This window comes from Ylistrum balloti, unplaced genomic scaffold, assembly GCF_031769215.1.
Source record: "Ylistrum balloti isolate Yb309-2 unplaced genomic scaffold, AGI_CSIRO_Ybal_v1 Utg369662, whole genome shotgun sequence".
Lineage (NCBI taxonomy): Eukaryota > Metazoa > Mollusca > Bivalvia > Pectinida > Pectinidae > Ylistrum > Ylistrum balloti.
In genome coordinates, this window is record NW_026781912.1 from 995,410 (window position 1) to 1,018,547 (window position 23,138).

At 35.5% G+C, this 23,138-nt stretch overlaps 3 protein-coding genes across 3 annotated transcripts; 1 reads left to right on the forward strand and 2 right to left on the reverse strand.

Moving 5' to 3' along the window:
* Positions 1-3,708: 3,708 nt before the first annotated feature.
* On the forward strand, positions 3,709-10,199 carry LOC132559470 (tryptophan--tRNA ligase, mitochondrial-like). Its single transcript, XM_060224094.1, has 7 exons — positions 3,709-3,798; positions 4,364-4,542; positions 5,678-5,759; positions 8,245-8,325; positions 8,937-9,019; positions 9,226-9,344; positions 9,688-10,199. The coding sequence occupies exons 1-7, from the start codon at positions 3,709-3,711 to the stop codon at positions 10,134-10,136; spliced, it is 1,083 nt and encodes a 360-aa protein (XP_060080077.1). The 3' UTR covers positions 10,137-10,199.
* Positions 10,200-11,922: 1,723 nt separating this feature from the next.
* Positions 11,923-12,813, reverse strand: LOC132559021 (uncharacterized). Its single transcript, XM_060223624.1, has one exon. It carries the CDS (start codon positions 12,811-12,813, stop codon positions 11,923-11,925), a length of 891 nt encoding a protein of 296 aa, XP_060079607.1.
* Positions 12,814-16,813: 4,000 nt separating this feature from the next.
* LOC132558832 (uncharacterized) lies at positions 16,814-22,334 on the reverse strand. The gene is made up of 5 exons (XM_060223445.1): positions 22,242-22,334; positions 21,169-21,271; positions 20,802-20,958; positions 17,566-17,724; positions 16,814-16,919 (listed from the first exon to the last, which is right to left on the reverse strand). The coding sequence occupies exons 1-5, from the start codon at positions 22,332-22,334 to the stop codon at positions 16,814-16,816; spliced, it is 618 nt and encodes a 205-aa protein (XP_060079428.1).
* Positions 22,335-23,138: the final 804 nt, after the last annotated feature.

Here is a 23,138-nt window from a genome sequence, read left to right on the forward strand (position 1 = left end):
ATCTGTGTAAACGTCGTTGCATGACGGATAGAATTCTGGTGCGATATTCACGTGATTCAGGATTCAAATGTGACATCATTGTGAAACAAATTATGCATACATTTCTATCTTAGCCACTTAAAATAATCAAGCATTTTGCGGAATTTTTAAAAACTAAAGAAAAATAGTCTCAAATCATGTAACGTTATAAAGTACAAGGGCGCCAGAAAATCATGGAAGAAGAATAAGTTGATTAAAAATAACAATCGACCTCTACACCAGTTGTTCTCATTAAGTAACTTGGCATTAAAAAAAAATTATCTACCAAAATTTACATCAGGGATGTTATGGACAAAGAACAAGATACTTGCTCTTCTGAAACATCTGGTCTTTTTCTCCTCCTTTTCCTCCCAAGGGCGAACGCTTATTTAATGACCAACAGCGAAGTATTGTCGAAACTGGAAATTAGAAATAGCAAATCTCTTAACCCTTAACAGTCATCGAAGACCATATTGCTTAGTGACGTCATTTCTCTGACCCTATGGACCAACGTAAATAAATATCTCATTATGATTTAGACATAAATTCAGCCGTAAGTTTGCGAACTATTGTATCTCATCCAATGACCCTTTATGAGGAGTGTCCTCTCTTGGAAAATAGCCTTCCATGATTGATACAATGGAAACATCATCCATTTCATGTCAAGGTGGCTGTGGCGCTTGACAACCACATTTTAAAAATAAATCACCCCCAATGATAACGATTTTTAGAGTGTTGTTTCGTCAGAACTACTTTGATTACAAATATTCCAACTCTCTTGCTGTTTCTTCTTTCAAACGATGATTTACGAGATAATTCAATACCCACAAATCAAATGAAAGGAAATTAGCATTTCATAAAGCGTCTTAAAACATCTCTAAACCAATGAAAGCTAATTACATTCATGAACTAATTAGTTAATCACTACTCCAAAACAAAAAGCTGATCGCACGACCTCATATATTACAATAATAAATAAAAAGTCCTTATTGGAAAGAGGGAAAGAGGATATAAAACTTGGGAATAGATTGCCTCCGGATTGAAAAAAAAATATGTTGAAGAATAATAGTAAAAACAGTACTGGGAAAACGAGAAATGAGAATATCAAAATATTCAAAGCCAAACCCATAAATAGTTATGACTTGGTATAAAATACAGCGTAATATGATCGCTTGAAAGAGATATTGGGGTTTCAACATGTTCCGAGAAAACTGTGGAAGATTTTGTCAGAACGCCCAAACCTATTAAAGTCACTCACAAAATAAAAATCAATATCTGAGCTCTCACAAATATCGTTTTATACATATCAATGTCGTCTTGATAGGAGAGTTTCCAAGGTAATACACAATCCTGTATGCAAGATTTTCTTTTCCAGATTCATATTTCATAATCAATATCTCAAATTCAATTTCAGTCGGTACAGTAAGTTGAACCATAAAGTGAATTTACATGAAGTTCCATACAGGATTTAAATTAATTCTATCTCCGTTTTAAGAGAAAAAAAAACATAATAATTGAAATGAAATTCATTCGATTTTATCCTCTGAGAGCATTTTTTTCTTCTTTTAAATTAAATTTAATAAAAAAAAACATCATATGATTTAATAAAAAAAATCATTTCTGTGCGTTGATGTCTGTTGTGGATAAATGTCTTAACGAAGACAATAGACGTTACAACTGATGACAACAATATTGTTCCCATTTCTTAAGTTTTAGATTCGATTGTTGAAATGATTCAATACAGATGGGATTATTGAAATACAGCAGTTAGATATAATATTTCTTCCGTCCGTTCGTCCAAATTTTGGTTTATGCTGAAATATCATACGTGTTATATACGTGTATTTCAGCTTCGCTTATACTAACTGTAGTTATGGTATTAATATTCAATAGTGCTGGTTTGTTGAAATTTAGTTAATTTCTTATAAATTCTGTGAGAATTTTTATTTGTTTTGTCGCAATGATAGCTCTTCAGGGTTATTGTATTAGGCAAACTATCTCGTTACCTGTGTCTTTATACAAATATATGTGATAGTTGGAAGGGGCATAACTCCTACAAAATCTTCACAGAACATGCTACTTTAAGTTTGGTGTATTTTAACTTGTTGTTGAAAAAACAATCAGACCCAACTCTTAACGTAAACATGAATTACTGATGTTCGCTCAATTAGAAATTTTTAATTTTAAACTAGCACTGTTACAATTATCGTAATATCATAAAAACTAAAATAAGTTTGTCAAACACATATCCCCACCAACCCCGCTCCCTCTTCGATGTCCAAAAATTTTCAAATTTTGATACAAACTTCGCAAAACTTATTATTCTTCTTCGTCCAGTGAGTCGGTCGTCTAGTGTATAAACGATGCTAATGATAACCAATGTTTTCGACCTAGAAATGTTAAGTCAAACCCTGCTAAAATTAAAGAAACAACAATAACCTTCCAACTTAACTGCGGGACACAGGGACGATTTTCCAACCCACAGTTCATTATATACATAGACCTTGGGTTGGAAGTTTGTGACGATTTTCCAACCCACAGATCATTATATATATAGACCTTGGGTTGGAAGTTTGTGACGATTTTCCAACCCACAGATCATTATATATATAGACCTTGGGTTGGAAGTTTGTGACGATTTTCCAACCCACAGATCATTATATATATAGACCTTGGGTTGGAAGTTTGTGACGATTTCCAACCCACATATCATTATATATATAGACCTTGGGTTGGAAGTTTGTGACGATTTCCAACCCACAGATCATTATATATATAGACCTTGGGTTGGAAGTTTGTGACGATTTCCAACCCACAGATCATTATATATATAGACCTTGGGTTGGAAATTTGTGACGATTCCCTGTCGGGGGGAATGGGGGCGTGATTGTCATTATAACCACTTAAGTATCATTGTTTTGGTTCTTGATGCTTTGAACAAACAGATAACACTTTCGCCTACACAGTGGTCAACTCATCAGCCCAGAAATGAGTGATTTAAGTAATTGTATATTACAATAGTTTACTAATTGGGGTTATTTAAGTCAATCCAAGTATCAGTTACTGTAATTTTTAATTTACTGGAATACGGAAACTCTTATCGTGAAATAAATTAATAAGATATGTCATACTGACCTTAATGGCGACACTTTCTCACAGTAAAAAGTGTTTTTGAAGTAGTCCAAGAGCTACTTCGTATGTATAAATCATTTGTCCTAAACGTGTCGTCTTTTATGTGCAACATGTGACACGACTGGTCTATTAAGTAGGATCATTTCCATGTGAATTTTTCTGTCCTTTTCAGATTAAAGATGAGCTGATAGATTTAACATAAAAGTGGAGATGATGGATACTACATAATCTACCTCTATACCAATATCTTAACTTATTTTAGAAAGCGTTATAGTCATCCGGACGTGATATCCTATACAGACATGCTATATTTTTAATAATCAGCAAATACTGACACTTTCTCACAGTAAAAAAAAAATATTGACTGCATATTTATTCCAATGAAGTTCTTTCCTTACGCATACAACATCATATATTTTGATAAGATTTAGCATTTTGTTACCTTATGTTAATTAGCGAAGTTGAAATGACTTGTGTTCATTCCGTTCCCTCTCCCTGTTTCATTTCCGATGTTTTAGTATTACCTGGAGGATTGTGGGAAGGCAGAGAAAAACAAACATGGCGCTCTCCAGTAGATTTTCATCGAAAATCTTACGGTCGACTTGTAGACTTGCTAGAAGATATCTTTGTTCAAGTATAAGTAATAATGTATGTTAAAATTTATATAAATAACAAAGCATAATGTGTTGTTAAGCATGTTATGTATTGATAGTTCTGTATTCATCAGATGCCGGTATCTGCTAGTTGTAATTGAAAGGTCGATAATGATAATGTGATGTAACAAATGTGTTTTGCTTTAATAAACATTCATTAAAGTGGACATTATACAACAGAATAGGAAATTAACCCTTATCTTATACCAAAATGCCGTTGTTCGATATGATATAAATGATAAATACATCGTAGTTGGTTGCGTTCAGCTACTTTCGTTTTACGTATATTTATTAGGGACAAGGACATGTGTATGGAACTTGTTTAAGCATGCATACTGCCGACGTTTCGATTGCACTTGCCTGAAACGAAACAACTAGATATTTATGTATTATCAGTATGAATTGTGTGCTATTTTTCTTATTGTTATTGTGATATTTTCATAGACCTGACCTTCATATTATACATGTTAATCTAATACAGAGTTTTTTTCAGATCTATCCCTTGCAGATTCACAACGATCTCCAAATATATTTATCATCATATAACATTTTATCCACAGAACGTTACATTTCCTGAGCGAGTATTTTCTGGAATCCAGCCAACAGGAATTCCTCACATTGGTAACTACTTTGGTGCTATCAAGAACTGGGTCAAGTTACAGGATGCACATGAAAATGTCATGTACAGTATTGTGGATCTACACTCAATCACAGTTCCCCAAGACCCTGCAGTCCTCAGGTGAAATATTTAAAAGGAAATGTGTTAAATGAGATATTTTCCTGTTATTTCTTTCATAAACCCTTTTATCTGCATTTACAGAAAGTTTGTCAGCAGATAATTTTTAATGAACTCTGTAACAGTAGTAGAAAATCTTATAAAAATGTAACAAATCTTATGTTTTGACCTTGTAAAAGGAAATAGGACAGGAGTATGTGGTTGGCTGTATCACAAACACTCATGGAAACACCACTGTTTTGTTGTTAAAAGCTCATCTTAGTAGGTACAGTAAGATGGCACATTTTTGCAATGAAACATTGAAAATTATGTAAAATAGACGGTTTACTATATTTTCTGTGAAGGAGAGTCCTTATTATTTACATTAAACAGTGTTCAATTTTGTCTTAAGCAGTTTTCATCACATTATTTTTGACAATAGTGTTCTGTCAAAAAAACTGGAATGTTTAATTTATTTGAGAGTTGTATATAACAAATGTGCATCAGCTTTTACAGGAAGGGTAACATTATTACTTGCTTTTTCCTCTGATATAATTTCCCTGAAAAAAACCAAGATGACCACAGTGGCTGTCATCTCAATAAGACCTATCTTTAGCTTCTACAGTTATACTATTCTTCAGAAGTTAAAAAATACAATACTTTTTTATCTATTTTTTCTTATATAATTGTAATTTTTCAAGACATTAAGTTTTTTAAAGTTGTAAAGTGTGAGCTTTCCATGGTTAAAATCATGATATGTGTCTGCTTTTCCTGGTTAAAATTGTAATGTATGTGTTTTCTGTGATTAAATCTGAGGTACATGTATCAGTATTCAATTGTCAGATTTTATGAATTGCCTGTTTTTGTATTCTTCGATGTTTTTGCAGCTTCTTAACAGGACTTTTTATATATGATGTATGTGTATCCTGTTCTAAATACATAGGTAACTTCTATTTTAGCTAAACAAATAATTTTCTGAAGCTTTTGTAGTATATCAATAAATAAGAGGTAATATAGAGTATAGGACACTAGCTATTTTGTATAGTGTTCAATGTTTCATTGAAAAAAAATGTGCCACCTTACTTGAAGATACGAGCTTAAGTAAACTGTATGTACATTTGTTATGCTGTATAATATTTATTGTTTTTAATATTTGTAGGGAAAACATAATGTCAATGACAGCTTGCCTCTTGGCTTGTGGAATTGATCCAGACAGAGGAATTCTGTTTCAGCAGTCACAGGTATGGGTCATACTCAGGATAGCTTGTGAAATTATATATAATAGTCTCAAAGTTCACTCCTTTGTAAGGTGTTAATCTATTTCCAACTTAAAGATGCACTTCTGTAGAGGACGACAGTTCTATACTGCTGTCATTTATCTGTATCACATTTACTATAGTGCAGAACACCTTTTCAACTGCTATTGCCATGATTTGCATGTGCTTACCAACATAACATCTGCTACAATCATAATATACAGAGTTGTTGTCCTTTGATTACTTCTTTTTAGTTTCAGAGCTATTTTGTTCTTCTGGTATATTTCAAAAACTTACCTCCTTTTACTCAATGGATGACAGTGAGTTATATACAGAAAACAGGTGTCATGTCTTAGTAGATACAGAGTTATAGCCCTTTGTTTGGTTGTCAGAGATGGAGGCTATGCACTGATTTACAGTATGCAATCTCCTTTCAGCAGTTGAAATTTACATCAGCAAATATGATGATTTCAGCTTTGAGCTTTATTTGATTTTACAGTAAATTTAAATGTAAACAAGAAATGTGCCATCTTAATCGGATCTGTATTTATTTATATTTAACACTGTGGGATTGGCGGGGATATTCAAATGGGTTCTGTCCGTCCTTCCGTTGTTCCGAATGCTACTTCAGCATGATATCTTTATGAAACTTAATTGGTACACTTTTTATGTTAATACCTTGCCCAGTTTCAATTAATGGTGAGTTCAGCGAATATTTAATGAGGCTGCTGTGACCAGATTGGCTGATTTCTTTAATTACTCTCTGATGCTGCTTTCTTCATGATATGTCTTGAAGGACCGGTCAAATTTTGATGAAGCTTGGTTGGTACACTTGTTACCTTAATCCCTTGCCCAACTGTGATTAATGACAAATTCTGTGCATATTTAATGAGGCTGCTTTGATCTGATTGATTGATTTCTTTAATCACTCTTTGGAAATCTTTCTGCACTTTATCTTATGAAGGAATGATAAGATTTTAAGGAAACTTCCTTTTAGACTTATTACCTTAATTGCTTGTTCAGGTTTGATTATCAGTAAATTCTATGTATATTTAATGAGGCTGCTATGACCTGATTGGCTGAAATCTTTCAGCACCCTAACTGAATGCTTTCTGCATGTTATCTTTTGAAGGACCAAATGAATTTGATGAGACTTGCTTGGTAAACTTATTATATAATCTCCTCACTCTAATTTGATCCCATGTGATATTCCATGCATATTTAATCATGGTGCCCTCACCTAATTGGTGGAGTTCTTGAAACAGTCTTGAGGATTGCTTTCCACATTTCTTTAGAAGGAATGATCAAATGTTTTATGTGACTTGCTTAGCAGACTTAGTATCTTAACCACTCTCTTAAGTTTGATTATCAGTTAACTCCGGGAATTTCTAATGAGGCAGCATTCACCTGAATGGCTGATTGCTTTGCACAGAATATCTTCTGTAGTAATGATAAGAGACCTTTAAAAGATTATAAACATATCTCTTAATGATTCAGAAATTTAGACACCATAAAATCATGGAAGGAGAATCTGAATAATAATGATAAGAAAAAGAACAATAACAATAGGTCTTTTCACCAGTTGGTAAAAAGTCCTAATAAAGCTATAAAAGTGAATTCCCACAATGTTTTTAGAAGTCTTATGTTCAAAGTGATGTTGTACTGTCACTGATTAGGATTTGTTTTACTGATAGTAACTTTCCTTTGTAATTTCTTATATCTCACTATTAGATGCTGTATTGTGATTTATTAATGTGTAAACCATTTCACTGTTTTGTCATACTTAATCAGTAATAGAATCATTGATTGATCCAGCATCACTGAAATTAAGTAACATTACCATTGGGTAAAAGAAGGCAATATAAATGTATGATGAGCTGATATTTACAGTATTATGCTACTAAATTGATTCTATATTGATCTCTTTCAACAGAACATTAATCTGAACATAAACAATAAATGGTTTCAATACTCTAGTTTTCCATGTTGCTCAATTTAAATGTGTATATTTAACAAATGAACATGGGGGGTGGGGGGTTTGATGACTATGTCCTTGTTACATTTTCTGTATGATAATATGTTCTATTCTTAAACATAAATGCATAAGAATGATGACATTAAATAACTTGTTATCAAGTATTACCAGATATTGAGAAATCATATTAGCTACTGATATATATGGAGATAAAGCTATAACTAGCTTGTATAGATAGTGTATCATGTAGGAAGAACCTTCAGTTGGCAATATTTTCTCAAAGAATTGTTTACAAATTTCAGTTTAAACAATTATTTATTTTGTTTGGCAAACCATTTGAAAATTAATATCACATTACCTGGAAAATTATAAAAAAAAGTTTTCTTGAAAAAAAATTCTGGTGCCAAATAAAGCATGCAAAATAAAATTTCTTAAATTTCAAACCTTAGTCAATTACAAAATACTTAGTATGATGATGATTGGATTTGATTGAAGGTACCGTGGCACACAGAGCTTGCCTGGATCCTTGGATGTAATTGTTCTCTTGGGCGCCTGGATCACCTACCTACTTGGAAGGTATTAGCGACTGACAGTCATGATGGTCTTCTCTTTCCATTCTAATTTCCAGGAAAGTTTGCAAAACATATATGACAGATTCAACCAGCAAAGAAGTTAATGCAGATAGCTAATATTAAGGTGTTATTTGGTTCTTTAACAAGAAAATGTCTCATCAACATCAGAAACTGTTTTGAAATTATTTTAGCCCCAGTTTTCTTCATCATTATATCATCTCATGTCATATTTATCCTACAATAGGCGCTTGGAACCAACACAAAAACTCAAAGAAGGAGATGGGCTTATTACTCAACAGCACAGCACTTGTGTTCATTTCTGCTAAATCTAGAATAGAAATAGATGGGCTTATTACAGGACACTAATATAGCACTTGTTGTAATTTCTAATGAATGTACAGTGAGTCTATGACAAATCTGGGCAGGCTTATAACAGGACACTAATACAGTACTTGTTGCAGACTTACTAATCAGTTTTTAAAGGCGTGTTGATATGTAATTATGCAGAAACATGGATAAGAAAAAGGTAGAAATCAGGATATATCATCGATGGTTCTGATTACGGTGGAGGTTGGCTGTTGTTGAATAATATTTGATCATGTACGTTTAATACAGGAGAAGTCTGCTGGTATGAAGGATGCAATGTTAGGGTTATACACCTATCCAGTACTACAGGCCGCAGATATACTTCTGTACAAGTAAGTCTAGATTGGTTGTTAAATCTTCAATATCAAATACATTTTGGTTGGGTTAGTGAATTTCTGTTTTTTAGCTTGATGTATAAATGAAGTTTATCAAGTACTGACAAAGATGAAAGTTTTGTTTTGAAAAATAGGTCTCGGTGAAATAGCCACCCCATCAAAAACCGATGTGTTTCATCTCATCACAATATTGACTTTTACAGAGGAACCAAGGTTCCAGTTGGAGAAGACCAGACTTGCCATATAGAACTAAGTCGTGCCCTTGCAAAACTCTTCAACAATCGATTTGGACATTACTTTCCCCAACCCGAGGTATTATTGAGTAAGTATGAATCGTGATTTATTCCTATCACTCACACAAATCTGCTCCAAAGTGGTCAGAAAATTTGATTGTTTAACATACACTATTTGTTCATTGGATTATTGGGCGTACAGCTAACATTTTGTGATAGATTGGTGAGGAGTATCAATTAGTGAAACCATTTTGTACATTTCTGTAATGGTACATTGATAATGTTTGGTGATGCTTCGTAATGAAGAACGATTTATCTAGTGATACAATGAAAGCTATCTAATTTTACCCATGTTTCTTATGAATGAACATTAACAACTTGGAACTGGAGGTAGTATTTTGTTTTCAATTTTGTTTTGTTTTTTAAATTTAGCGGAAGCTCCAAGGATCAAGAGCTTACGCCATCCAGATAAGAAAATGAGCAAGTCAGAGGCGAATATTAAGAGCAGAATAGATCTCACAGACTCTCCGGATGAAATTTTACAAAAAGTGAAAAAAGCTGTTGTAGATAGTCAGTCGGAAATAACTTACGATGAGGAGGGCAGACCAGGTCTTGCCAATCTAATCGGTCTGGAATGTGCCATAACTCAGAAATCACCATCCCAAGTGTGTGAGGAGAACATCGGTGTTATGTTGGGACAGTACAAAGTAACGTTAGCAGATCTTCTAATTGCGGAGTTGACTCCTATAAAACTTGAAATGGAACGGTTGCTGAGTGACCGACATCATATCAGCAATATTATTGAAAAGGGACGTGATAAAGCTATGGAAATAGCTGGACCAAATATAGCAGAGGTGAAATCTTTAGTCGGGTTTAAGTGACAGTTAACATGTTATATATATATATTGTGTAAAGTGTACTTTTTGTGAATCTCTGGTAAAATAAAAGAGTTCATGTTTTATACTTTTGGGTTCACTGCTCTGTTTCAAATCATTGCTGCTGTTTGTATTTAGGAGACATACCATATGTCCATTTAAGGGACTTGTTTGTTAGTTCAAAATGACTGATTCTACTTCACTTTTATTGTTGTCCAACAATTTTTTCTGAGAATGATTATACCAATGTATCACAGTTCTATGAAATACACCAATGTTCTTGGATTGCACTAGATATGAGGTATGTAAAGGGAGGATAGTGCAGAGGCAGTGGAGCAAACAGTTAAAACACTGGTAAAGACTTATCCTCTAGTAAAGGTGAAGTGAATTTAACCATAGAAATTAGATCTTGTGTAAAAAATAAAGGTGTCAGGCCTTCCTTTTTAAAGGCAGATGAAATGGTGGGAGAAACAAACACATTTAAAATAGTAAACTTGGGTGAAGGAATTATTTGATATGAAAAAAAGAAGATCCTAGACTTTTGTTAGTTCTGAAATATATACCAGTCAAATGAATGAAGTGGTTGATTTCTCCTGAGGCAATTTTTAGGTACTTTAAAGTTTGACATATAAAGTGCAAAAAAACCAAATAGCTGTCTTTCCAATTTATAGTCATCCTTGAACTAATTGTAAAAGAATTTTATTGTTCATCATTCATAATAATTAGAATATGTATATTCTTTGTAACAGGAAAAAGGTCCTAAAAATCAACCTAAAGGAAAGATTTTGTTTTCATCCAAATTGTCATCAATAAAATCAGGATAAATGTTTACTCCACCGACTTTGATGTATGATATCTACCTCTTGTGTAAAACGGTATTGAATTGATAAAGTTATGAATTTACATGTGCTTTCAAATTACTGATTACAGAAATAGGTGTTTCCTTCATATTTAACATAAATAACACGGAAGGAGCGTTATTTGCCAAAATCAATGAAGGAGTTTTTTTCGTATTTTAACATACCACTAGAAATTTACGATAAACTGTTGTTTCTTAATATAATTATATAAACTATTGCAATAAAGAAATATGTACTACGTTTTAAAAGTCCTATGTAAAGTCAATGACTTTTAAAATCTGTACTCTATTGATGGTTCAATATTTTTTAATGCAATAAATTTGGTAAAACACTTTGTTTGCTTTACTATAGTGATAATTTGCCCCAGTATTACACAATAGGTATATAACACTTTAAATGTGGGTATATATGGGATTCTTGACCCCAGTTAAGAAAACAATTCACTTTCTGAAAGGTTGATTTAAAAATTAGATGCCTACCATTCAAAATGTGAAAATAATCTTAAATTTAAACATTAAAATTGTCACTCTACCCTAGAATGCATTCAAGATAAAATTATGGAATACGTTAAACATAATTTGGCTTCAAATATTTTGCCTACAGATCAACTGGAAAAACTGAAATTTGAATAGATAATTTATTACCATAACAGGAATAGGTTGATGTGTAAGACAACTGTGGGTCTATCTTAAAATTGATAAACATAACCGATTGAAGTATGATCAACCAACACTCAAATGTAAGTCCAGGTCCATCCAGTTAATGGCATGTTCTCGAAATGGCAATCGGGGCACAGAAACGAAATCCTACAGAAAGAAATTGTTTATAATCCTAGCACAAAAAACTTTTAAATAAATTTGAAAGCACATATTTACATAAATCACATATTTATCCTTTTCCTCGTTCTTACATTTAATGACTGTGTCCACGATTCAGCTTTCGTCGTAGGTTACAACTGTAGGTATTGGATCAATGATGACGTACTTCCGGTTAAGAGACTTCCTGGGGGTCATGTGTCTGAGCGATTCGTCGTTTTTTCGCTCTGGTCTATATGTATCCAAAATGGTCTGACCCATTCTTCTGTTCTCAGATTCCCCACATTCTGAGCAGAAACGTTTCCCCAAAACGTCACAGAATTGTGCACGTGTTCCACGACTTTTGACGAAGGCCTTTTTGTGTTTCTTAGAATTCGGCGCATTAATGGCAACACATTGGGGCTTTTTAGAGTTCCTCGCGGCGAACGCTTCGGTGAACATATCGCTAACGTAGCGTCGTCTGCATTCGTAACATGTGAAAAGGTCTTTGTTGACGCTTGGAAAATACACTTCATCACGTGCAAATTTTGATATTCTCCCTTCCGTCTTAAAATCTTTCATGACGTATTTCTTTTCCGCCATATCAATGTAATTAGAAATGTTCGATTTTATTCTGCCGGATGTTTGTAATGGCGGCAGCATAACGGAGTTTTCCCGTGTAACAAGTTTGTATAATTTATCCACACTATCACTATATATACCATTTTCAGAAATGTTTCCGTATTTGCGAACTCCTTTCTGGAATCTGTGCTTTCCAGATTTTACATTTCTCCAAAAGTGCATCCTTTCATTAAGTTGTCTCGGGGAAATTTTCGAACAACGAATAGGTGATTGAACCGAAAGTATGGTATTTTGTCCGAAAATTTCCGGTTCCTCTGAGTATTCGTCGGAACTCCAACTGTTATTTATAAATACGGACGGAAGCTGCAGTTCTCGCTTTTTATTTTTCCTTTTCGGTCGTTTAGTGTTCATGTCCTGCCGACTTTGCATGCCCTGGAAGGCCGTCATCGTTCAAGGTTGATCCGCTGGTACAACATTAAGTAAAGGAAAAAACGCTTGTTTTCACAAACGATGTTCAAGTCAAGATTTTCCACAAAATATCTTGATCTGTAATTGGATACAGTGTACTTTTGTTTTAAAAGACACTGTATTCATGCGATCCTCTCTTCTGTGAAGACGTTCATAATTAATTTGAACACATGCACGAGTAGTTAAACAAATGATTTATAATCCATCACGCACAACTACCGGTAGTATATATATATATTGTCTCGCAATTGGATTTGCTAAAATTGTGTAAAACGAGATGAGGTTTAAACGAAAGGTCTTCATGGTTAAAACTAAACTCTCCTTCGTTAAGACAAAATGTTCCAAGTGTCAATTGAAAAATCCATATAGCTAAAATAAAACGTTACCTGTAGCCTAACAAAGCAAAACTTTTTTATGTGTCGAAAGTCGTACTTCAACTGAATATGGTTGCAGTGCGTATGTTGAGAGGAAATATCACAACCACAAACATCGTACTTATCAACGGCTTCAGATTTTGTTCTGACACTTAAAGCAAAAATGTAGCTAAACGCAGACTGCGGAGTTACCTTTAATTGGCTGGAACAGTTCGCTCATCTATTTTTTTTATTTCTGTATTTGCACCAACTTTTAAATACAAGAATCTATCCTAATATTGTACACCGAATTACAAACCTATTAAACAATTCAATATCTTCCATGCTCTACTTTTGACTCACGTTCCATTCAGACGCTTTCTTGTCCAGGAGACTTGTACAGTTTAAAGGAAAGCAGCCATTGTATATTGCATGTTGACAAGTTGTCGATATCGGCAGTCAAACTCCACACATTTCTGTCAATAATGTATACATGTACAAGTGTACCTTTACAGCCACCACCAATACACGTCTCTGTATGCATACCGTAAACTCCACAAGTGTTTGATAAATATACTCATTAAGTCCTTTGAATGACTGATATTTACAGGTGACTGTACAAGTTGTCGTGTGTTGTGATCGTATAATATACCCCTAGCTACACTATAAATGCCCATATAATATACAGAGCATACATGCCAACCTCCCCAACACCCGAAATCTCCATCGAACTTGAACAACATACTCCAGTCCCAAACTATTTTCAACTTAACAATTTTCGAAAAAAAAAAAAATGAAAAAAAAAATTATATTTTGTACACATATAAAATCGGTATTGTATTTTTGATATCTAACCTTTGAAATTTATTTCAAAATTGTCAGAAGTTTAATTTCTAAATTGAAAAGATTGAAATTTGATTTTATTTACATGGTAAACAGACCACAGGGTTCCTTTAGTAAAGTTTACCAGCTAATACATGCATTGGTCATATGTCTTGATTATAAAGTCACACTACAGCGCCATTACTCTCCCAATTGACCCAAACTATTGACACCTCGCTAACTTCAACCCATTTTTATTTGTAGACCCGTGAATAAATTACGGATTTTGTTGGTGTATATTTTTCTTCGGTTCACAATGGCTAATGTGTTTGAGGCTTTTCAAGTAAAACGCGGACCAAATTGATATTTGCTGGAGGGATGAACATGATTTTACAAACTTATATATCAATATTGTTGAGTCTTTTTAAAATGGAATGGTTATCCTATAATGAAATTCTAATCCGTTTTATCACTTTCGGTCTCGCGTATATAAATGGCCTTCATAACGGTAATTCATATCATTATGAATCATAGAGCGAAATGGCCATGCCGTGAGCTTTTTGTATTCAGGCCAAAACAAGTGAATTACTTGAACTTTCTATCTGGGTGTTAATTGTGTACACACGAGACGTTATATGGAGATTTTATCGTAAACTCTAATAAAGGAAATTACATTCGATATTTTATCATTTTAATAAGCGCATCGTATAAACGTTTATTGTGTGTAAACGAGTGTCATCATTGGCTATTTTATCGAAATAAATGACATTATATACATGTAACGAGGTATCTCTCGAGAAAACAACACTGGACCGATTTGTCGAGGTTTTCGGTATATATATAAACGAGTATAAACGATGGGTGATATATAAAAATTTCCGGTACGTATATAAAGAAGAGGCATTCTATGGAAATTTCAATGTGTATAATTGAGAAGCCTTCTTACATAATACTTAGAGAATTTTACGAAATTCACATCACTGAGATTCACAAGTAGCGTCAATTTTAAAAATCCAGACGATATGATAAATCTAGAACGGGTTTTAGTTAATACACATAACAAATAATGTCATTGGTGTGGCCTATAGGCTGATATCATTATCGGCGTGAACGTTTTGATAGTTACAATCTACATGTTGATCTATTCTGTTACGTTTGTTTGATATTTTACAAATACATTCTCCTGGGTTAACTGTATACATTACACATAACTCACTCAAATGAAAATCAAACGTATGACCTTTACTGTGCGACATTGATTTTTAAACAAATTTGAATACATGTTACCTGTACAAAGACTCGTTTTCTTATTCAATCTTTCTCTTCAATGTTTAAACCTAATGAAATCCTCAATGTGTAACAGTACAGAAATACACAATTTATTTACGATCGAGTTGATGATACACACACGTCACAACTTTTCATACGATGTTTTAATACTTTCTTTTTAGTTTTGATTCGTGGAACTTTTGAAAGTTTTCATTTTGAAGTTAACAATACAATTATTAAAAGTTTCAATATTGTCTATTAAAACGACAATGTTAGGATATACCTAATTATACCAAAATGTGAAAATTATTGGATCAGTTTACGAATTAAAAGTAGCATGACATTCAGTTTGACAGCAATAAACTGGTCACAAATCTGTTACATGTTATCAATTTGATTTTACGTGTATAATTTTATGAATAGTTTGAATAAGTGATATTTGAATTACAGCAAAATCCTTGTCTGTCGCATTCTTTGGTACACCTACCAACTGCTTTCAGTCAACTATTCTTTCAACCCCGTGGATTGACAGGCCCCTTCATATCATCAAGAAAGCTAAGAAACGGACCGGTCTGTGCTGACAAGGTTGTGTCCTTGGGAATGACACTTTACCCCAATTGCTCTGGACGACATGCGACGGGCCTCCCCTGTGTTTTCAGTAAGGCAGTCACAAGCTTGAGACCCCGCTTCAAAATTACCCTCACTGTTCACGGGTCGATGAACCCAGCTTACAAACAATCAAACAAAGCATAGATATGTCTAGATTAACGCGATTTTACAATTGAACTACCTTTCATCAAAACCAGAATACCAGAAAAAATAACATGGCGGGGAATTTCTTTGATATAGTTAGCATAGTTAGAATGACAGGACATCGAAGAAAATAGAGCGCTTGCCTTATTCTTGACCTAAAGATATGACTCTCTTTACACGAGCACGAAAACTCAAATATAGGTCTGTATATATGAACATACTTTATTATCATAAACACAGCAAAGAAATCTAGAACAAGTGAAATGTCTTATACAAAGCACTTTCCCCACAATAACACACATTTATAGTTAAAAAGGAATTCAAGATGGCAGACTCATTTATATCACAACATTATCATGTTAACAGTTAAGGGCAACACTCATTATCATGTACACACTAACTTTCTCGTGTATCTTCACCTGCGCGTGCTTACAACATTCATTTCGATAACTACAAAATGTTGATGTAATGTTCAGTAATGAACATATAGGGTTCGTGTCTAAATCCTTCTACAACATCACGGCGATGAGTACAAATCGAGCAGACCTAACGTGGTCACTCAAGCTTACATACCTTCGTTATTTCCATATTATGTCTTTGTCTGCATTCTATCATGAACTTTGAAATAGTTGGTTGAGTTTCTGTTATGAGTGGAGATATAATCGAATTTATTGTACGAAAAAACATTTTTAAAACGTATCATTTTGACATATTCTCTCTGAACTGAAGTTTATGGCTCTGTAACGACATTGATTTGTCATTGGGTTCGCCGCCATAGGTGGTCATCCGGTTTTACAGACGACGTCGTCTGGTACAAGAAAAACCTTCTCGTCTAACGTCACGTTCTCTATGTAGACAAACGTCTTCTCCATACCGTCAACGTAAACCCTACAGAAACGCAAAAATTTCAATTAGAGTCAGGATGAAGTGATCTTGGAAAGATGGTTGAGGTAAATCGGTGGAAATAGGAGAAACGGATATGTACCTTATGTTTCGACAACTATTACATTTAAAAAAAAAATGTAAATGAGAAGTTGGCTCTCACATTATATACCCGGCCATGTAATGGTTTACAACGGCTTCTATTATGTATATTGCAAATATACAGATGGAACGGAACGAATATGTACGGTGTCGTGTGTGTTCCATTTTGTCAACAATCCAAAACCACCAAGCGACACGAAACGTTGTCGAGTAATTCCAGGATGGGCTCTTCCACTACACCAGATGTACGCGCCTGCCCGTCAACATGCACAACGTTTGGTGTTTGTTTACAGAGATTCAAGGAAACTCGTTGTTGATATTATTATAGGCTATGTGTAATGAAACTCTTGCGTTAAAGGATAACAAAACCAATATAAAATCAAGCTCTCGATATTCCTCTGGCGCTATTGCTTATTCGTAGTTTCTGTGATAACTTAATAGCATTATGCAAGTGTAGCAGTGTAGGGGATATAGTACGATTTATACACGGGCTTTTATGGTAGCCCATTGGCGATTAGTATAATTTATACACGAATTAAATTGTACTTGCTTGTATGGTAGCCCGTTAGCGACATGGAAGAAATAGTCGTTGGTGAAGAGGAAGTAGTCGGTCCTCCAGTGGTTATACGTGGTAAAGTTGTCCGTAGCTTGTTCAATGAATTCTAGCCCGGGCAGTAATGGGCTAAACGGGTACTGCGCGGATATATTACTGAAAAAAGTAATAAATCTCATTTATATTAGTACATACTTTTCTGTGATTGCTATTTCATGCTTAATTTCCCACCATGCACATTTATATAACGTGTCTACATTAGTTGTTGATTTGTCATATGATATGCGCCTAATCCACAACTTAAAAGTACAAAGTGTTCAGAATGTTTTAATGACGTCAACACAAATTACAACTTTTTTTTAAAGGAGACATGAGCTATTGAAGAAAACGACGTATCGGGAAAAGTGTTTAGTTTTTCATCTGTCAAGAGATCGTTTGCAACTGTTCTACACAGTAAGCTGAATAATTAAAGTATATATACTGAAAGGATAAAGAAACGCAGGGTAATATTTATTCCGATATTTTGAAAACGCGTTCTCCAAATAAAGTGAAACATTATGGATTGAGTAATTAGGTCATATTACACCTTGTCATGTATCGAAAATTTAGTCACGGTACAGTGCGCAGCTCTGGTAAATGGAGGAAGGAAAAACAAGAATCTCGTGCACCGTGTTGTTCTGGTCTCATGCAGCGTTAGTCAAGTCACTCTTCGTTAGTCTTTATACAGACCAACTGCTTCCCTAAAATTGATTGAGAATTTGATTCGTTTTAAGAATGGCACGACTTACAGAAGTTCAGAGGGGTCAGGCCATTCAGATGCTGATGCAAGGACAGCTGCAAAATCAGGTGGCTAGGCACTTTGGTGTTAATGTTTCCACCATAGAACGTCTTGTAAGACGTCTTCGGGAAACTGGGCGATTGGCCGATCGACCTAGGTCAAGACGTCCGCGCGTAACGTCACGACGTCAGGATCGCTATATCGTCGTCTCTCATGAGCGTAATGGGCGCCTTACTGCCGTTGAGAGTGCACTTAATGTTCGTGGAAATCATGGGCGTCCTATAAGTTCAAAAACTGTAAGGAATCGATTACGAGAAGTTGGTGTAAGAGCACGTCGCCCCTACGTAGGTCCACACCTTACCCCTACTCGACGTCAGCGTCGTATGGCCTGGGTCGCTGCACATGCTCCACGACGGTTTCCACTGAGGCAGTGGAGACAAATTTTCTTCATGGACGAGTCTCGATTCTGTCTTTATCGATCTGACGGCCGTCAACGTGTCTACCGACGTCATGGCGAACGTTTTACGGACGCTTGCGTTGTAGAGAGGGATAGGTTTGGGGGCGGTTCAGTAATGGTGTGGGGAGGAATCTCACATGGGTTAAAATCACAATTGGTTGTTATTGATGGCAATTAACAGCAGCTAAGTATAAAGATGAGATCCTCCGACCCCATGTTATTCCTTTCTTACAGCAGCATAATCTAACCCTCCAGCAGGATAATGCTAGGCCCCACGTAGCAAGGATTTGCCAAGTCTTTCTGGCCAACAACAACATTCAACCACTAGATTGGCCGCCATATAGCCCTGATTTGTCCCCGATCGAGCATATTTGGGACCAGTTGGATAGACAGGTTCGAAAGCGCCAGCCACCCCCTGCTACTCGAGAGCAGTTGACCAGAGCTCTGATTGAAGAGTGGGACAACATCCCCATAAGACGGATTAACGCTCTCATGAACTCTATGACCAGAAGAACAAGGGCCGTGACCACAGCAAACGGCGGACACACAAGATATTGATGACTCAGTTCAATTTCAATTTCAAAATCCTTTGGGTCCATTCAATTTAATCGTTAGTACCTCTAAACCAATTGTCAGATGCAAAATACAGACTTTGGAAATGTTTAAACTTTAATTTATCTGTAAGTATACAAAATTTCGTTTTAAATGAATCCCGATATCATGCTTAATTTCTGGTTTAAAGTTCACCCTGCGTTTCTCTATCCTTTTAGTATACATTGTAGTAAGTAGAAGACAGTAGCATTTTGCACGCCAATCTAACAGAAATCAGATCTCTCACTGGCGAGATTCAGTTTCGTAACTTCGCCATTCCGTTATCTAAGGTCGCATGACCCGAACACTAATTATGTTTTTTTTTTAAATATGTGTAAAGTTTACAAAATAACACAACTAGATATAATGATGATATCAAAATATCGTGTGACAGTATTAGGACCTAAAACAAGTACATTTGTATGTGGGGATTGCTAAAGTAATACATATCCCCTACCGGCTCCCACAAGCTATTACCCATGTGTAATGACATGCTATGGTCATCTGCCGTGACATGTTCACGGAGTGCAGAGAGCGACAGTGATTGTAACCCTGGAGTATTGAGGATGGTTCCAGGAGTGTAGAGAGCGAAAGTGGTGGTAACCATGGAGTATTGAGGATGGTTCCAGGGGTGTAGAGGGCGACAGTGATCGTAACCTCTGGAGTATTGAGGATGGTTCCAGGGGTACAGAGAGTGATAGTGATCGTAACCCCTGGAGTATCGAGGATGGTTCCGGGGGTACAGAGAGTGATAGTGATCGTAACCCTGGAGTATCGAGGATGGTTCCAGGGGTACAGAGAGCGAAAGTGATCGTAACCCTGGAGTATCGAGGATGGTTCCAGGAGTGCAGAGAGCGAAAGTGATCGTAACCCCTGGAGTATCGAGGATGGTTCCGGGGGTACAGAGAGTGAAAGTGATCATAACCATGGAGTATCGAGGGTGGTTCCAGGAGTGCAGAGTGTGAAAGTGATCGTAACCCCTGGAGTATCGAGGATGGTTCCGGGGGTACAGAGAGTGATAGTGATCGTAACCCTGGAGTATCGAGGATGGTTCCAGGGGTACAGAGAGCGAAAGTGATCGCAACCCTGGAGTATCGAGGATGAATCCAATACGGTTTGAAGTCGTTGGAGCGCCGACAAAGAATTTCTACCTATAGTAACAGCGACCTTGACCCAAAAACTCTGAAACTCCAATGTGTTCAAGGAATTTTAATGCTTTAAACGTGTGTCAAGTGTGATGAGAATTCGTCAACGATCTCATCGACAGGCTACTTGTGACCGGATGGCAGAATTATGTTATCATCTATATGGCATGTACGTCACCAATAAACCTATTTCAAAGTATACTCCTGTCGGTAACAATTCTTCACGTACATAATACATAGTGTACAGGAGCAATATACTTACTAAGTGGTACATTGCTGATAAGGTTTTTTAGGGGCCGGAAATATGTCATATTCTTTACCGTTGTCATAGTGATAAAGATAAGTGTATAAAGGTCTCCCAAGATGTGAGCATGCGTATTCGAAGTCGTCCTCAGCATATGTGTAGTTACCGGAACTGTCTTGTAAGAAAGAAAAGAGTTGTTTTTTTTTGTTTTTTGTTTTTTTTTTGTTTTCTTAAGCTATTACTTCATCCCTGAACGGTATAAGACACAAAACATACTTGTCATTGACATATGCAAGACAGTACCAAACACTTCAATTACAAAAATAACTTAACAAGAGTACCCGATCACAATTACTGCATGTACATGTATAAAATGGCACCTCACCTTCCGGTATACCGTAGCTATCAAGCCTCATTCTCTGTGTTCGTCCGTCCACATACCAACCCATAGGAATGTACTCCTGTTCGGTCTGCACGTAAACACACGCCTGTACATATGTAAAAAATCCGGCTGTATTGTCCTTTGGCTATCATTAGTTCATCCATATTTACTTAATTTTTGTTTGTTTTTTTCCTTTACATTGTCAATTTTTCTTTCTATCCGCAATGTTGACGTTCACCCCCCACCCTCCATAGCTTTACAAAAGAGCCCAATAGGGCATGGATCACTTACCTAGGTTTGTTTGGCTGAAAAAGCCTTATCAAAGGAAATGGAACCATGAAAAGATTTGCGTGTCTCTCCCCATTGGTCCGCACCCCTCTGCTCCCAGGGCTTCAGTGAAACCAAACCATTTATGCAAAACTGATATCGCTTCACCCAAGGATGCATCAGATCAAATATGGACATAATCCTGACATTACTACAGGAGAAAGACTTTAAAGAACTTGCTATATTTCCCATATATTATATTAATAATTGAATTCCGCTTCACCCTATAACTAGGATGCGGCAAAGAAATTAGGACAAAATCCTGATATTCCAAGAAAAGAAGAATGCTTTTAAAACAATTTGGTCTGTTTGCATTATTACGTCGCCCCTCCTGTCGCAGGCGGCTGAGACACAAAACGGAGCCCCTTCACCCCAGGACTTCAAACCAAACTGGGACAGAGTTCTTTCTGCCAATCCTATAAAAGAACATAATTTTAAAATGTTTACCTTATTTTCCCGATTGGACCCCACATTTCAAGCCCCATGGGGTCAGACCTTTGATTCATACAAAATTAAGTCTCTTTCCCAAGAATGCTGCTGACCAAATTTGGTAAAAATTCGCACAGAGGTTCATGACATGACATTTCAAATAAATTGTTGTCGGACGACGGACAACGCACGACGACCAGCGAACAATGAAACAGTTTAATACTTAAGGTTGGCTAGAGATTCGATGAAGATGATACTGTCTTGACAAAATTTACTGGACAAACAAAGTCTGCCAAAGGTAAATAGCAAATCACCGGTACCTTGTACGTTATAGGCCATTCTGGTAGGTGTACTTTCAGTGATGTCGACAAAGCAAAGAAAATTGACAGCCATTGGATGATAAACGACTTCATGGTAAAAGCTTTACGTACATGTATAGTTGATGATGTGTATGTAACGCTCGAAGTCTTTTATCACTATAAGTACACGCAAACACACGATAAACAGGTACACATGGGACCACATCCGTACCCAGTGTAGATAACGATCCAGATAGAAATGTGTATTTCAAGATAGTGGTTATATATAGATATTTATAGTTAAACCAATAACAACACCAACTAAATCTACTTCATGTGAGTTTCAAGCAATAAGCGGCGCTTAATTGTAGACCGTGCCTCATTTTGTAAAATTCGTACTACACTGTGTGTGTTTTGTTTTTCATTTCGCAACAGTAAAAAATAAATATTGTTTAAAAAATAAAAACCTCTCTTGATTTGTTGTTACGAACAGGGACGTAGCTTCCATAGAAAGAAAAAGTCCGGGCTTACACATAAAAAAATCCGTGCATAGAGTATGTCGGAAAAAATTATAAAACTTCGGTTGAAAATAAATATCTAATATTTTTGATAAATAAAAAAATATAAATAGAAAATTGTTGAATAACTAGGCCTAGTGCATTGCTTTCCGGAATTTTATACACGTCATACTATTCTACGTCTTACTATCATTTCAACGTTTCCGATTATAATGTTTGTTAAAGTGCAAATTTTCAAAATGAAGAAGGCTTCTAGATTACAGACGTCGATCGACAAGTTTTTAAAACAAAATAAAGTCGAATCGAGTGACCACACTAAAAGTGACACATCAAAGACCGAAGGTACATATAACCAAGACACGGAAACTGTCAAGGACATTTTCGCGAATCAAAAGAACAG